Source organism: Euprymna scolopes, chromosome 1 (assembly GCF_053919585.1).
Source record: "Euprymna scolopes isolate OS-2025 chromosome 1, ASM5391958v1, whole genome shotgun sequence".
Classification (NCBI taxonomy): Eukaryota; Metazoa; Mollusca; class Cephalopoda; order Sepiida; family Sepiolidae; genus Euprymna; species Euprymna scolopes.
In genome coordinates this window covers 184,023,568-184,041,634 of record NC_136482.1, presented here as the reverse complement: position 1 = coordinate 184,041,634, position 18,067 = coordinate 184,023,568, and the positions used below count along the sequence as shown (strand labels likewise).

Here is an 18,067-nt window from a genome sequence, read left to right as displayed (position 1 = left end):
ACCCACCGAAAACTTTTTCATTTCCAGGACTTATACAGATTAACTACCCACCAAAGACTCTTTTTTATCTCCAGGACTTATATAGATTAGTTATTCATTGAAAACTCTTCTGAAATTAAACATGGCTTTTAATTCAAATGTTCTACTGTAGAGATGTATAGAATTCGGAAAACATATTGAGCCAAAACAAATTCCAACAAAATTATAAATATTAATTTGTGTCAGATATTACCAGACATCACATAGTTTTGATGGCTAGTTTTATGTCTGCTTCTCTCTCTCTCAAATTTTTGTCTAGTATCTACCTAAGCTATTGGGTGAAACTATAAATTAATCAACATTAAACAATGAGAATATACGACAGAGAAAAATCAAAGTCATGATACCATGATGGTAGGGATGCCAGTCTTATTAAATATTTATGAGTGTTAGTAGGAGTAGATAAATTTTACTGAATGAAAAATCCTACCATCTTTGAAATGGGAATTCTTATTTGTTAATAAATGCAAAAAGACTTACAGATTTTATTTTTTTTCCACGTCTATATTTTTTAAGAACATTTTCATCAATTGGCTTCCTTCCAGGTATAAATTTCTCAGACTGAAAAAAATGTCAGAAAATTAAACACAAATATTAGTTTTATTCTATCAAATAAAAAAAAATCTTTATTCAGTATAATGGTTAAATCATTTTTTTTTCCATGTAATTGTTATTTTTATTTTTTCATTGCCATTTCACTCCAAACAAGGCACAGGGCCACTTATTTGTGAGTAGCTACTATTTGGGACCAGATTTGCAGGGATACTATTTATGGAATTGGGCAGCAAGATGTCTATTCATATTACACTTGAATTTCTGCATGTCAATACAGTCAGGGAAGCAGGGGCCTAGGAGGGAATTCCAAAATGCAGAAGTTTGACGGAAAAACCTATTCAAATAGAAGGCTTTGCAGCATCTAAGGATTTCTACAGAGTAGGGGTGGGATTTTGCTGCTTGTTGGGTTTTTTGAGGGTATTGTCATTGAGGAGTATGGCTCAATCATGTTGACACACCGGTTCTCGCCAGATCACCAAAGTTAAGCAACGTTGAGCCTAGCCAGTACCAAATGGATGACCATTTGGGAAGGCGGGGCGCTGTATGTACCTTCAGGGAAGGTTGGGTGTGGGGCCAGCACCCTCACCCGAAAAAAGAACTCACTACAAAAACATCTACAAAGTTGTAGATGGCCTATGCCCCTCCAGGGGCTCAAGGCTATGGATGGATGGGGGATGGATTGTCATCGAAGGGACACTAGCGTTTGGAGTTCATCAGAACACTTGCCATTGAAATACTTGAAAGCTTTTTAGATAATAAATATTCAGTTTTACTCATCTTAAAATATAAAACATCGGATAGGATTTACACTATGGATGTAACAATATAATCAAGTCATGATAAAGTTAGTGAAAAAAAAAACAAAAAAAACTTAATACAACCGATATTTATCACAGAAATACATAAAATGATTTAATGACCTCCAGGATTATTAAAAAAATTTCTCATGTATAATTCAAATCTCCATGATATGAATATTAGTCAAGTCCATGTTTCTTGTAAACCACAGTGGACATGACAGCAAACTGAAATCCTGAGGAAAACAAATTGCAGCTATTGATAACAAAATTAATAAAAATGATAATTTTACCGCTCGGAAAGATTTGATTTTCTTGTCAAATTTTCTGTCTTTCATTTGTTGTTTCCTGAAAGTTTTTTCATTACATGATGAGGAAATATCAAAGACCTCAACTGCACTGCCATCAGGTAAAGATTCACGAACGACAGTACGGTCATTCTTCTTCCTTGGAAATGTTTTTCTTTTTTGAAACATTTTATTTTTTGATTTTTTCGTTGGACCATTCCGCTTTGCAGCAGCCATTTTTAATCCTACAAAAAAAAAATAATAAAATAAAATAAAAAATAAATAAAAATTTGAAAACATCCTTCTGTTGTGAAAATAATTTGGTTAATAAAACAAGAAATATTTTCATGGAACTTCAAATATAGATTTTTTTTCTTTTATTTTTGTTCATCCCACATGAGGCATATAATTACAGAAGTGTAAAGGATTACTCTGATAGGGTCCAGATTTATAGGTTGGCAACCTGTGTAGTGGAGAGTTGAGTTTGAACATTTTACAAAAAAAAAAAAAAAAAAAAAAAAAAGAGCAAATTTCATTATTTTATCAAAATGATTTTAAAGTATCTTTATAGTTGATAGCAATGTCAAAGATGCTTATGCTGCAAAACCGAGTAAAAATAAGAAAAGCAAAATATTTAATATTTTCTTTTTCTGATATGATTTTTCTTTCATGTTTATCTGAATCATGTAACTATTTTAATGTTTTTTTTTCTATGTGAATCATGTAACTATTTTAATGGTTTTTTTAATGTGAATCATGTAAATATTTTAATGTTTTTTTTTAATCTGAATCCTGTAACTATTTTAATGTTTTTTTTATGTGAATCCTGTAACTATTTTAATGGGGGTTTTTAATGGGGTTTTCTATGTGAATCATGTAGCTATTTTAATGGGTTCGTGAATCATGTAACTATTTTCATGGGTTTTATGCGAATCATGTAACTATTTTAATGGATTTTTATATGAATCATGTAACTATTTTAATGAGGTTTATGCGAATTATGTATATTAATGGGGTTTTATGTGAATCATGTAACTATTTTAATGGGTTTTATGTGAATCATGTAACTATTTTAATGGGGTTTTAATCTGAATTATGTAACTATTTTAATGTTTTTTTTAAAAATCTGAATCATGTAACTATTTAAATGGGTTAATTCTGCTTTTGGTTCTTTTGTAGATTAGTAATATTTTAATACCAATGCATTTCAGTTGTCATGTCGAAACCAGTATAAATTTAAAAGTTACAAAAAATGATCCAACAGAAAATAATCACAAGTAGAATTCATCGAATTATTGAGTTTTATCAGACATTTTAATGTGGAAGAGTTGTGTGATCAATTCAGTAGGACAAACTTACTTATCTCCCTTGACATAAATTAATGCTATTTTTCAACACAAAATGTCAAAAGGTAATTGCAGAGGATTTTCTTTTGTTAAAAATACATCTAGCACATCTACTAGATTTTTTTGTAATTTTTTGAATTAATATTACTTGCACCATGACACACAAGAACGTAATAATGTTTTCACCAGAAAAGTGTTAGTTTTAAACATTACTAATCTACACAAGCATTCTGCTATTTTTTAACAAAATTTTTTAGTCCTGTTTTTACCATCTGCCATTCAAACTTAATCCATTTTGAAAACTCATTTCGTTTTATAAAAAGAAATGTTATTTTTCAATTTGATGGACAAAATATAGACTTTGATTAAACCTATTTTATCTTTACACAGTTGAAAGAATTTTGGTATTTTACTTTGAAATTTACAGTTTTTGTTTAAAAATTGACTAATGACTTCTTTTATATAGCAAATGTAAACATTTTGATATCATTAACCTTTTTTGTCTGTGTCAAAAGTTGGATAACTCTGCAAAATCTTTCAATATTAGAAAGAAAACGTTTTTTTAATTCCTCATCTTAAAATGGGTCAAATTTTTATGTTTTTTATAAATTATTATATTATAAGTTTCAGGGTTGTATTTTTAATGGGTAACTTTTTACAAAAAGTTTGGTAAGATGTGTATATTTGACCCGTTTTTACCACCAATTGCCAAATCGGGCCTTGTTTATATCTTAGAAATAAGAGGTTTAATTCGCAGTAAACAGCGTCAGATAAAAAATTTGAATTAGACTAAATTATTTTATTTTTACAGAAAATTATAAATAAATTTGAATTTGTTTTTATGATTATAAAAAAATATTACTTCATGAAATATTTATTGATTTTTTTATTTTCTTTTTTGTTAGAAAAAAAATTTTTCTTTATCTGACACCGTTTGCTGCAAACTCTTCTACATCACCATAGGTTTTTGTAGATGCATTAATGAAAAAAACAAACAAAAAAACAAAACAAAATCAATTAGCTTAATCTGTTTGGTGTCATAAGTTTCAATGTATTAAGCTGCTAAAATAAAACTTATATGAAGTCAGTTTCTCTTCTGTATCATTTCTGCACAATTAGGAATTATAAATTTCATCTATATCATCATTCTTTTAATGAATTACGGCATTATAAAGATTTTTCACTTCATTTTATCTTCAGTTATACAATGCTTAAGTGTTTTATTTTTTTCAGTATAACACAAAACGCAATGTCCGACATTTTTTTCAGTATAACACAAAACGCAATGTCCGACATTTTTTTTCAGTATAACACAAAACGCAATGTCCGACATTTTTTTTAGTATAACACAAAACGCAATGTCCGACATTTTTTTCAGTATAACACAAAATGCAATGTCCGACATTTTCTTTTCAGTTTCAGAACTTTTGGGATGAATATTGGTTATTCATATTATTTGAATTCTCCAGACTACTGTTCTCATCTTGAGTGCTATTTTAACAATGCTTCGGTTGATGTAACCTCCAACCTTCTTCAGGTGTATCTTGTCAAACTCGGGAACCTGGACAGAATTTTGAATGAAACCCTTTATTTACTTTAGGGAAGTAGCATGCTCTTGTTCCATCAGCCATGACTGAATAGAGGTCCCAAGTAATTCGCAATTGTCTTTTTCGGTTGCCCACATTGAGAACTGAACTTTCACCCTTCAATCTTCAGGAGACTATCACTTTTACAATTTTTTCAATGCTAGTGTTAATGAATAGAGCAGAATATTCCAAGAAATTGGCAGATCTAATCGAATCTGATGGCTACTGTAAAATGAAAAAGAATCCAACTTTAAAAATGGAAATAGCATTATAAGCGTATGCTGTATTATCGTGGACATTGGCAATATTACACACCTAATGTGCTCCAACAAGTCATATCTTTTTTATTTGTGGGTCAATTTTTAAAAGAATTACATTGATGGAAAGAGAATAGAATAAGCATTCCAACGATGTTGTCTTTTATGCGTTCAATGTTTTGATGCTTCAAGTTAAAAATGAAAAAAAAAAAAAAAACGGTAAAAAATGACGACAGCAAAAAGGGATACTTCTTTTTCGATGTTTACATTTCATATGTTACATTTTGATACACATGTGTGGGGTTAAATTTGATTGGATATGACTGAAATTTTACAGGTTATATAAGCATAGAAGTCCATCTCTACTGAACTTTGATTAATATTTTTACGATCACAGGAAGCAAAGTTATGACCGAGCAAAGTTGATGAAGAATATTTCAAAATTGATAAGATAGATTGGTATATATCATCCATTTTCATCTAGATATTTTCATGTATAATATTTAAATATTTGATAATTAATTGTGCAGAAATTTCTTTAAAATGTTATCTTTTATAGAAATTACAGCTTATAGAATTGAACAGGAAAACCGGTCGCTACACGCTGAAGCATTGACCAGCGTTGAGCTGTCTACAGTCAGTGTATTAACGAGTTTCATTTGTATTAATCGAAAACTGCTTGTTCTGCTTTCAAAACGAAAGCAGAAAAAACAGTTTCATTTTTTATTCTGAATTAGTCAATTTAAAAAAATTATTTTCAAGTTTTTCAAATTTGATTTCCAAACAATACCGAGCCAAAACTACTTTGTTGTTTTTAACGCTTTTTGTACAATGTATTAAAAGCGTTAAAAAACAACAAAAGTTGATCAAGGATACATAGTGATGGGATGATTCCAATATTTTCTTCCCCGATTTCGATACAATTATTGATTTTGTTCTAAATTCCTAATTCCAATTATTTTTACATTTCTAAATATAGTGTTTTTTTTTTTTTTAATTATATTTTTACCTCAAACAAGGCACAATGCCACTTTGATACAAGAGATTACTATCAGGGATATAAGTTGCAAGGATACTATGTAGGGAGTTGCGCAGCAAGATGTTTGTTCACATTACACTTGAACTTCTGCATGTCAGTTCAGTTGGGGAAGCAGGAACCCAGAAAGGAATCCCAAAATCTCGCAGTTCTAGGGAAGAAACTATTAGAGTATAAGGCTTTCTGACACCTAGGGATTTCTACAGTGTAGGGGTGGGATTTTGCTGCTTATTAGGTTTTTCAGGGGTATTTACATTGAGGAGGTACAAGGGCTTGTAGTTGGTCAGAGCATCTACCATTAAAATACTTGTAAAAAAGGCAGATGGATGCAACATTTCATCGATGGGACAGAGGTTGAAGCTTAGATGACAGTTCGGGAGAGGTTGGCAACTCTCTCTTGAACCCTATCTGAGAGACTAGTAGCAGATGTACCAGCCCAAATGTGACAACAATACTTCATACATGTGCAAATGGTGGCCTTGTAGAGGTACAGGATACTGTTAGGCATAAGTAACTTTCTAGCATGGTATAGAGAGCCCACATTCTTTGCAGTGGCATTGGCAATGCCCTCAATGTATCCGTTCCAATTCATGCTTCCTGTGAACGTTAAGCCAAGGAGTTTGAATGAAGTACTTTCAGGTAACATATCATTAACCATGGTTATTAATGGTTGAGAAGGTTTGTCATATTTCCTTTTTTCACTACACTCCCAAAGTTCCATCCCCCCCTCCTCTCCAGCCCTTAGTCCATTTTTCTACAGACGGAGGTCTTCCTCTACGGTTTCCACCATTGCCTTGGATATGTGTACATTCGTTTTCCCTTTGTGTTTGTTAGCGTGGTGTCATCAGCAAATATGCCTATCAGGTCTTCCTCTAAGGTCTCGGCCATTGTGTTCATTCATTTTCTTCTCGTACCTGTTATAGAGCGTGGTGTCATCAGTAAATATGCCCATCTTAGAGACAATTTTATAAGGGAGGACATTCATGAATATCAGGAATAATAAAGGCCCAAGGATCGACCCCTGAGGTATACCCACATTTATATCATATTATTTTGACGTATGACCATTGAGGACAACCTGGATTCTTCTCTTATTTAAGAAGGATTTAATTATGTTAAATATTCGTCCAGTAATAATATAGAATCTGATTTTCATGAGAAGACCATCATACCATACTCTGTCAAAAGCCTTAGATATATCCAGTGCATGGTATATATGTTCAGAGATTACAGTTAGGATATCTGCAGTAGAACAGGCTTGCCTAAATCCATGTTGGTCAGACAGAAGTTTAGCAATGGTGGTGGACTAGGTGGTGCTTGCTTAATTATAGACTCAAATATTTTGGTAAAAAGAGGGAGGATAATTTAATGGGTCAGTTCTTTCACCAGAATTGCCTTTTTTTTTTGTGTGTGTGTGTGGGGGGGGGTACAGCAAAAACACATCTTATATGTACATATAATTTTGCAAATGTAAAAATAAACGTATGAGTGACACCTATAGATTGTAGTTTTAGTTAAATTTGTCGTTCCATCATTTGTACAAGCTGTAGAAAATTAAGGTTGAAAGAAAAAAACGAAGAAATAAAAATTCTTTTTAAAATCGTTTTGGGCATTGGAAAATAGGCATAAACTTTTTGGATTCCGGTACCCCCAAAATTTCTGATATTTTCAATTCTGGACTGCAATCGTCTTAACACACACACATGGCCTCTTGCCCAGAATCCTCCCATATTAAAAAAACAAAAAGAAATATCTGTGTGATGTATATAGCTAAGACAGAACAGAAATATATTCCAAAAGTCACAAATTAGTCAAACAGTTTTATTTTTATAAAGAAAATCAATTTTAAGTGATTAATAAGAATTTGTAAGCGTTACAATATAAATCTCACAAGTTTGAATTATTGTCGAATTATATCCTTTTGTTTTTTTTTAGATTATTTTCAAAACGATGGACAAGAAAGTTGCTTTTCTATTATTCACAAAATTTTAATTTCTTATTTAAAAATAAAACTCACTCTGTGATTTTTGGAATATGATATCTTCATTTTATCATGGATATGTACATCACATTTTTCTTTCTTTTCTTTTTTAATATAGGGGGAATTCCAGATAAGAACCATATATTTTACTTTAATTCACCCCCCTCCCAAAAGGCACACTGCAACTGAAACATTAACAGCTAAAGTTACAGGAGCATCCTAAGTGGGGAGTTGTGCAGCAAGATGTTTGTTCACATGACATTTGAATATCTTCAAGTTGAGAATCAGGGAAATAGGGAGCAGAGAGGGAATGTCAAAGGCTAACAACTCAAAGAAAACGATAGTAGAAAGCTGTCCTGCATCTAAAAACCTCTACTGTGAAAGGGTGGGATTTTGCTGCTTCTCAGGTTGGTGGTGGGCATTTATGATTAGGTGGAGTATCAATGTGCCAAGTTTGTCAGAGTACATTCCATTGAAGTACTCGTAAAACAACAAGGGTGCAAAAATGCACCATCACGGTGATGGAACTTGGTAGCTAATATGGGACTTTTTTGGACCCTAAGAGGAAGAGACTAATAATTGATGCAGCAGCCCAGATGTGGCAACAATACTCCATACATGGGTGAGTGGTGGCTTTATAGTATAGAATATTGGTAGTTGATAAAATTTTTCTAGCATGGTAGAGGGAGCCTGTGGATTGAGACTGAGAAGAGATTCCAACGAATGCTAAAATGCAAATGGCTATAAATGCTAACGGTCTTTCTTTCTCTGTTTTGCTGGAACTTGTTTTTCTTCTCACTACCCAAAGCAAGGAAGTTTTCACAGAAACGTGTGAACTCAAAATATTTTCAACCATGAAAATCGTTCCAATCTCCAAAAAGTAACACCTCTACATGAAAGTAATAAGCCTATGCAAACTTAGAAACTCCTATAAAAACGAGTTAATAAAATCAGTTTTCTCCAGATTTCAACGGCTGGACGAAAGGAACCCAAGAACGTCTATTCAACCCCCTCCCCATACCGTTAGGACCGTCGGAGGCAAGTCGAAAAGGACTCCATGACTCACATCCAGTTTTGTTCATCTCAAGCAAACATTCCTACACACTAGCAACAGCCAGACGAATGGTTATTCACAACTATATACACATTCACAAAGACAAGGTAATTCAACGTACACACACACACACTGCTATTGCTATGCTGCCAAATACTCACATACGCATATTACTTACATCTATTCATACTATAAACACATTGACATACACATTTCTAAGTCTTGTGGCAATTTACTGAACTTTATTTACCAAACACGCGTTTACTCTCTGATCATGGTAAAACTAGAGGAGGGCGTTCTGTTTTGGATTTGTTTTGAAAATGGAACGGAAACTTAAATTTCGTTCCGTTTTAATCTTTTTTTTTTAAATTGCGCATGCGCCAATACAATCGAAAGATTAAAATTCAACAATCATACTTTCTATATATTAAAAAAAAAAGAAAAGATTTTTTTAAATAAAATTTTATTAACAAAAACGAAAAAGTTAATTTGGGTAAATGTTTGGTATTAAATACCCCCAACAATGTTAACAACGGCTTTCAAAATAGAGACCCCCTCCGTAACTTCCCCATGTTAAGAACGGCTTTTAGAATAACACCCCCAACCGTATCAGCATACCTGAAGTTGATATTTCGAATGTGAACGGTGAGTTTTCGATTTTGTTGGTGCAGGTGCTGGTGCAGGCGGCCTGCACCAGCACCATGCACTGCAGGCCAAAAAAGACTAAAATGGAACGAATTTTAAATTTCTGTTCCATTTTCAAAACAACTTCAAAACAGAACGCTCTCCTCTAGTTTTACCCTGATCATTTGAAAGTAACTTTTTTTATATTCTTATTCCTTGTATGAATATATTTTGTTATAAAACAATTTTTGGGTTTGTATTACTGTACACATAGATTCGAAAAAGTTGTCAAAAAGGCAAATATATGTTATCAAAGACAAGATAAGTTACTTTTCTACCAAACTGGATATATTTTTTGTGTTTTTATTTAATGTAACATGTTTATTCAGCTCGAAAAACATGCAGTGTTTACCGACGTATTGGACAATTCAAAATGGCGCCTGGCTCTCTCTTTAACACGGTAAATTTGGGAAAAGGTGTTATAAATAATAAACTATACAAAATACTATTAAAAAAACACCGAATATATGTCAACTTATGTCAAGGTAATATATATTGAGCGAATTTCTAACAGTATTTTGTCTAGTTTATTATTTATAACACCTTTTCCCGAACTTACCGTGATAAAGAGAGAGTCGGGCGCCATTTTGAATTTTCCAATACATCGGTAAACACTGTATGCTTTTCGAGCTGAATAAACATGTTATTGTTAAATTGAATAAAAACACGAAAAATATATCCACTTTGGTAGAAAAGTAACTTATCTTGCCTTTGATAACATTTATTTGTTATATATTTGTTTTTTTGACAACTTTTTCGAATCTATGTGTACAGTAATACAGACCCCAATTTTTATACTCAAATTACATTAAATATCGGTTTGGTTCTTTTGGCTATACTCAAAGATGCTATTGTGATCCAACGGATAATCAAATGCTACAAACCCACTTTCCTTGTAGCAGATTTGATTTACCGCCATAGGATGTGGATCTATGCAAGCGGCAAAAAATGTTTGTTGTTTACCACGTGTAGAGCACAATTATCGAAAAATTATTTCACTTCTACAATGGACGCTGACTTTATAGCCGGTGTATCCGTTTTGTATTTCTACATAAAGTATTTCATACATACAGACTATAAAGTGCCCATTTCATAATACAGGTATAAAATCGAAGTGCATAAAAGATTAAAAAAATTTTTTTTAAAAACGTGGAATTTTTTTTTTGGGGGGGGGCAAACTCGTAAACTTCAACACGTACTTGTCCTTCGGCACAAGATCAAAGTGTAGTATCTGTTCTTCAGATGCTGCAGTGCTGCAGTGCTACTACACTGCTGCTGCACTTCAATTTCTTGTTCTCTGTCAGTAGAGGAGAAATCCTTCAAGACTGAGACAATTTTTATTTTTTGTTCCTTTTCTCCACGTTAAAAAACGACCCTGGTGTCTAACTCTGTACCGTGTGGGGAGGCATTGTAAATAGGAACACGTGATAATTGAAAAGAAAATATTTTAAAACAAATAGACAAAACAAAAACGGTTGCGGTGGAGGGAGTGGGCGCAATTAATGAAAGGTGTCCCTCAGGGATCCATCCTGGGCCCAACTCTTTTCCTGATCTACATTAATGATCTTCCAAATCATATCCTTACATCATTTGTAGACATTTATGCTGACGACACTACCATTTATGGTAGCACATCTAAGTCAGTAAACGACCAAGTTCTCTCCAATTCTCTCTCCTCTGATCTTGAGCACGTAGTACAATGGGGAAAGGAGTGGCAAGTGGCTGGTTACTTTTAATGCATCTAAAACCAAGCTTCTCTCTTTACATCATCAACATTCTAATCCACATTTGTCATCAATTGAAATGAATGGCTCTCGTCTTCAGGAGGCCTCAAGTTTTGACAAGCTTCTGGGCTTGACCATTACTCCTGATCTTAAATGGAACACGTATATCAAATCTGTTGCCAAGGCCGCTGGAAAAATGGTGGGATCTTTCTATCGATCCAGTAGATATCTCACTGCTGATGCTATTCTCTACCTATATAAGAGCCAGGTACGTCCAAGGATGGAATACTGTTGCCACATCTGGGCAGGAGCTGCTAGAAAGGACTTGTCCTGCCTTGATAGAGTTCAAAATAGACTTCGTAGCCTCGTAGGAGATGTCCTTTTCTCCTCCTTGCAACCTCTATCTCACAGAAGAGATGTTGCGAGTTTGTCTCTGATGTATCGTTATTTTCATGGAAAGTGTTCAACTGAGCTTCAATCTATGGTCCCCCCTCGCCAAACTTTCACAAGAAACACTCGTCTAGCTGTAAACACTATCAATAATTTCCCCCACTCTTTATCTGTGCCTAAACCTAAACGTAGATTCCATGAACAAAGCTTCTTTCTTAGAACTGCACGCCTGTGGAATTGTCTTCCGTTTTCCTGCTTTCCGGCTGACTACAATATGGATGTGTTCAAGTCTAAAGTAAATAAGTTCTTGATGAGCCGTTCCATATAAGTTATTAAATTTACCAAATTTTCATTACTAATGATTACTATATTGACCAATTTCTACTGTACACTCTTTAACCCTTATCCTTAGTGGCCTCTGGGCCTTGATAATGTGGTGATGCCTTTGTAAAAAAAAAAAAAAGGACGTCCATGTTATCGAAGATCTAACAAAAACAAATCACAAGTTCTTAAAAGCTATAAATTACAATTTGTACATTTTTAAGGTACTTATGCATTTTTTTAGTCTGCTATTTTAAAATAGTTTTTTCACATTAAATTCAAGTTTCACGATATCTTTTTTTTTTTTATTATTAATTTGTTAGGTGGAAGCACAGAATAGTTAAAAAACAAACCCTCCCTTCCCCATGTTAAGAATGGCTTTCAAAATAACGTTATTTCAGCAGAGTAACAAAAGTGCATAAGTACCATTTTTTTTTAAACAAATTCACGAAAAATATATAGAAGATAAATCATAACTATTGATTAAAAAGTTTGAGGTTCACTAAAATTAAAGGAGCATTTTTTTTTTAGATATTGTCATTTATCCTTTAAAAACAATAAAATAAATATTACATATAAAAATGAGGTATTAAAAAAAAAGAAAATTTGATTGCAAATTACAAACAAATAAAAAAATTACTTGCTTCGACTTTCAATAAACACGTGTTGTTAATCCAGAAAAAATACGGTGTAAAACTAAGGGAGATAATTTATCTATAATTAAAAAAAAAAAAAAGTTCCGTACAGTAAAAAGTTCCGCTCGAAAACATTTTTGTTTTGAAATTTAGATTTTTAATTTTTATCTTTCTTCTTCAAAATAATTAATTCTTTAAGCTTTCTTAGAATTTTTAGGGGCAAATTTTTATTTTAACTGCAACTCACCACAAATCTTTAAATTGACGACTTTTTTTCTGTTTTCGAGTCTGCTGAAAACGAATATCACATTTAAATTTGGGGCAGACAAGATAGTTTTTTTATATTAAGACATTTTATTCCAACGCATTACTTTATGAATTTCAATGGCCGTTGCCATTCTTAACATGGAGAGGTGGTGTTTTGTAACATGTATGCGAGTTAGTACTTGTTCAGTTGGGAAAAAACATGGTCGCCAGTAAAAACATAAGGAATACATTGGATGATAAAGGCTTTAATATCCAGAAAACTACTTGTGTGCCACAAATTTAAATGTGATATTCGCTTTCAGCATACCCGAAAATCGTTAATAGTCGTCAATTTAATGGTAAATGTTGAGTTACAGTCAAAGTAAAAAGGAATAGATGCTTCTATATTATAATACCGAAAATATATTGGGTTTCAAGTAAAACAAATGGAATTTATGTGATTTTCATGTAGTTAATAGTAACATATCCACAACTTAGGGAAAACGATAAGGTAGAAAAATAATTATTCATGAAAAACAGTTCCGATAAAGGTAAATAGTTCTAGTAATGTTACATGCTGGGTCGGACATATTGTGTCATATGATATAAGCAAAAAAAGTAACTCGGTTGAAACAGTGTGTAGCAGACAGAATTATTCAGAAAACAAAAATAAACAACACATATACATAATTTGTGACTTTTTTTTTTTAAATAACTTTTTTTTTAACTGTTTGAATTTTTTATTTTATAATATAAAAAAAAATAACTGGTTGAATTTGTGAGAAGTTGAAAACTTGATTACTTCCCCTATTAACTCTCCAACACTGGATAGAGGTCATAAGTAATTTGCAAACGTATATTTCGGTCGCCCACACCTTCAACCTTCAGGAGAATACCTCTTTATTTATTTTTTTTTTTACTTGTATATATTATCTATTGTTTATAATTACTGGTTCCCATATCATATTGAATTCTATACTAGGTCTACTAAGCAGTTGGTTATTCCCCAGCATATGTGCTGCTTCTTTAAGTCGTCTTACTCTTCATCGTTCCTCTTTGTCTATAATTTTTACTTTGTCCCATAGTGGTAGATGGTTTCCCTTTTCTTTCCAGATATGGTCAGCTATATCTGACTTTCAGTCTCTCCACGTACTACGGCTTTTCGATGTTCTTCTAACCGTACTTTCAATGGACGACACGTTTCACCTTTGTATAGTTTTCCACATTTACATGGGATTTCATATACACAGTTCTTAGTCATGATTTTTTCTGTAGGCGGCTTGACTCTCACAAGCTGTTTCCGGAGATTTGAATCACTCCTGAATACTGTCCTGATATCATATGGATTACATATTCGTTGAAGTTTTTCAGACAAGCCCTTCATATATGGTATACAAACTGTGGTGAGTTTCTGAGTCGTGTCCTTTTGTTTTTGGTCCAGATTTCTTGAAGCTGATGTCATGCTCTCTGGATAGTTGTTTCGGTGGAGGTTTTTTCTTAAACTGTCCATCTCCTCTTGATATACACTGATGTTACTACATATTACTTTTGTTCGGTGTTGTAAGCAATGGACGATTCCTTTCTTTACATTATAGTGATGGTGGGAGTTGTAGTTTAGATACTGTCCAGTTAAAGTTGGTTTTTGGTATACAGATGATATAAACCCCTGACCTGTGCGAGTTATCAGCACATCTAGGAACGATAATTTATTGTTATTTTCTTTTTCCATTGTGAACTGTATAGTTGGACGGATCAAGTTCACATGGTCTAGTAACGTTTGAACATCTACCTGATGGGGTCAGAGTATGAATGTGTCATCTACATATCACAACCACATTGTTGGCTTTAGTGGTGTTGATCCTAATGCCATTTCCTCAAAGTAATCCATGTATGTATTGGCCAGTACCGGGGACAATAGTGATCCCATCGCCAGATCTTCTTCCTGCCGATATATATCAGATCCCATCACGAAGTATGTAGTTTCTACACAGAAGGTCAACATCTCCATTATATTGTCAATTGGGATGCAAGTGCAATCTTTGAGTGAGGCATCCGATGTCAGCTTATCCCGTATCACTGTCAGAGTCTCATCAGTAGGTACTTTCGTGAACAGACTCACTACATCTAGACTCACTATCTGGTTGGAATGAACAGGAGCATTTTTTATTATTTCCACGAAGTGAGCTGAGTTTTTGACATATGATGGAGATTTGCCGATGATTGGGTTGATTATATTTACCAAAAACCGGCTTAACGGATGACATGCTGAACCTCGAGCACTGACAATGGGTCTTAATGGAATACCATCTTTGTGAATCTTAGGTAGGCCATATAGGTGTGGTAGCTTACTGTAATGCTGTACTAGCCGTCTGTATTTCGCAGATGGTAAAAGGTCCTTGTTCTTACTGAGGATCTGTGACAGCTTCCTTTCCGTTTTTAGGGTCGGGTTCTTTTTCACTTTTCAGTAGCCACCAGATTCTATTAGATCTGCCAATTTCTTGCTCTATCCATTACCACTGTAGCATTGCCTTTGTCAGCTGGTAGTATTAGTATGAAGGTTGAAGGTTCAATTTTCAGTGTGGGCGAGCGAAATATACATTTGCAAATTACTTAGGACCACTATCCAGTGATGGCTGACGGAACAAGAGCACGCTACCCCCGTGAAGTAAATAAAGAGTTCCGCTTGAAATTCTGTCCAAATTCCGAGTTTGACAGAAACATTCCCGAGTTCGACAAGATACACCTGAAGAAGGCCGGAGGTTATATTGACCGAAACGTTGTGAAAATCACACTCAGGAGGAGAACAGTAGTCCGATGAATAATAATACATACTTTTCTTTGAGACCATTTATGCTGTAACAGCATTTCTACAAACACTATGTAATCTGTTTGCGCTATTTCTGGTGGCTAGGCCTATCATCCTTGACACAAGAATGCTTCACTTCCACGCTACTTTCAAACTTGGAAATATATGCATTTTATATATATATTTAATAAATTGTTCCCTCATTTTTATAGATTTTTTATGAGCATAACTGCTAATTTTATCATGTATTTAATTATAATCTAGAATTATTACTCCACAATTTTTGTTTTTATTGCATTTTTATCCCAAACAAGGTACAATGCCACTTTGATGTAAGGGACTACTATCTGGGACATAATTTACAAGGATAATATCTAGGGAGTGGAGTAGCAAGATGTCTGCTTACATTACACTTGAACTTCTGTAGGTCAGTACAGTAAGGGAAGCAAGAACCCGGAAGGGAATTCCAAAGTCTAGAATTAGAATAGAAGGAACTCTTAGAGTAGAAAGCTTTCTAGTATCTGGGGATCTCTACTGTGTAGGGGTGGGATTTTGCTGCTTGTCAGGTTTTTCGAGGGTATTTATGTCGAAGGGGTACAAGGGCTTGTAGTTCGTTGGAGCACCTACCATTAAAATACTTGTAAAACAGGCAGAATGATGCAACATTTCATCGATGGGACAGAGGTTGAAGCCGAGTTGACCTATTAGCAGATGCACCAAACCAAATGTGGCAACTATACTCCATACATGGGTGAATGGTTGTCTTGTAGAGGTATAGGATGCTCTTAGGCATAATTGGGTATGTGTTCATTCATTTTCCCTTTGTGTTTGTTATAGTGTGGTGTCATCAGAAAATATACCCATCTCAGAGACAATTTTATCAGGGAGGTCATTTATGAATATCAGGAATAATAAAGGTCCAAGGATCGACTACTAAGGCACATCCACATTTATATCATATTGTTTTGACATACGACTGTGGAGGACAATCTAGATTCTTCTCTTATTTAAGAAAGATTTAATTATGTTAAGTATTCATCCAGTAATACCACATGATTTGATTTTTACCCTGTCACAGGCCTTAGATATATCTAAAGCTATTGCCCTAGCCTCCTCTGTCTTATCTAGTGCATGGTATATACGTTCAGAGATTACAGTTACAATATCTGCAGTAGAAGGGCTTGTCTTAATCCATACTGTTGGTCGGACAGAAGTTTAGCAGCTGTGAAGAGGTAGATAAGCTTGATTAATAAAGATTTTGGCAAAAAGAGGGAGAAGGCTAATATGGCGATAATTTAATGGGTGAATTCTTTCACCAGAATTCTTGTAAACCACAGAAGCAGTTTTGCAGTAGTCAGGAAAATAAGATTCGTTAAGGCATTTGTTAAAAGTTTGGAGAGAACTGGAGCAACCTCAGCGGAGTATTATATTAATAATACAGCTAAGATGAGATCAGGTCCACATACTTTTGAGGTGTTTACGTTTTTTATATCACGTACTCGAGAAGGGGTTATTTTCAGATTATTTAGTGTGGTTTCTGTCTGCAAAGTAAAATCTGGGAGAGAGTGGTTTGCTGGGTCCAAAGTAGAGTTGAAGGCAAACCAACGGGCAAGCAGGTTAACCTTCTTGGTGCATATAAACGGTAAGATAGACATTATCTTAAAATTTGGAATATAAAATTTGTGTCATATATATCTATAAATATAAAAGCGAAAATGTATGTATGTTTGTATGTGTGTTCGCTTTTTCTGCATGTCTACAAAAGGCTTTTTTCATGGAAGCGGTCAGTTGGTTCACAACTTTTTAAAACTTTTTATATCACATATAAATCGTAATATCTCACAGTTAACAACGAAGCTCGCCTGTGTATTTGATTTGCTTGATTTCGGGAAGATAAATATTCAACATTTGTCACTCGCTGCATGTGGGGTAGTCTTTTTTCCTATAACATCTTGGGGGGAAAAAAAAGCATTCAGCAGTAAATACTATCCCGCAGTCAAACTTGACCTCATTAACTCATTAAAACGGACACCTGCCAAATCGAAGTAATTAAATAAATTCAAACGTGTTTCCGTTAGCATCTCACAGTGGGGCAATGGTTAACGCCGCACGTTTTTTTTTGTTTTTTTCACACTTTAATTTACAACTTTGCCTCAACGGTTCGGGTTCGATCCTCATACTCTGAATGACGCTGAAAATTTTTCCATGATTTTAAGTACTGAATAGAATTTATTTCCCTCCTTCTCCCTCGCTCTATTCTCTAATAGAGACACAGAGAGAGAAAATAGAAAGAGTAAGAAAGCCAGAGAGGGGGGGAGAGATG

General features: G+C 33.8%; 1 protein-coding gene across 1 annotated transcript in view; it reads right to left on the bottom strand.

The window, feature by feature from the left end:
• The window catches only part of LOC145278140 (WD repeat-containing protein 46-like), a 51,704-nt gene extending 38,952 nt beyond the window's left edge, over positions 1 to 12,752 (bottom strand). The window contains exons 1-3 of the mRNA XM_080130424.1: positions 12,698 to 12,752; positions 1,685 to 1,923; positions 520 to 600 (exon numbers count right to left, since the gene is read on the bottom strand). Of these exons, the coding sequence (XP_079986550.1) occupies positions 520 to 600; positions 1,685 to 1,915 (312 nt within the window). The 5' untranslated portion in view covers positions 1,916 to 1,923; positions 12,698 to 12,752. The remainder of the gene's footprint in view (positions 1 to 519; positions 601 to 1,684; positions 1,924 to 12,697) is intronic.
• Between the last annotated feature and the right edge of the window lie 5,315 nt (positions 12,753 to 18,067).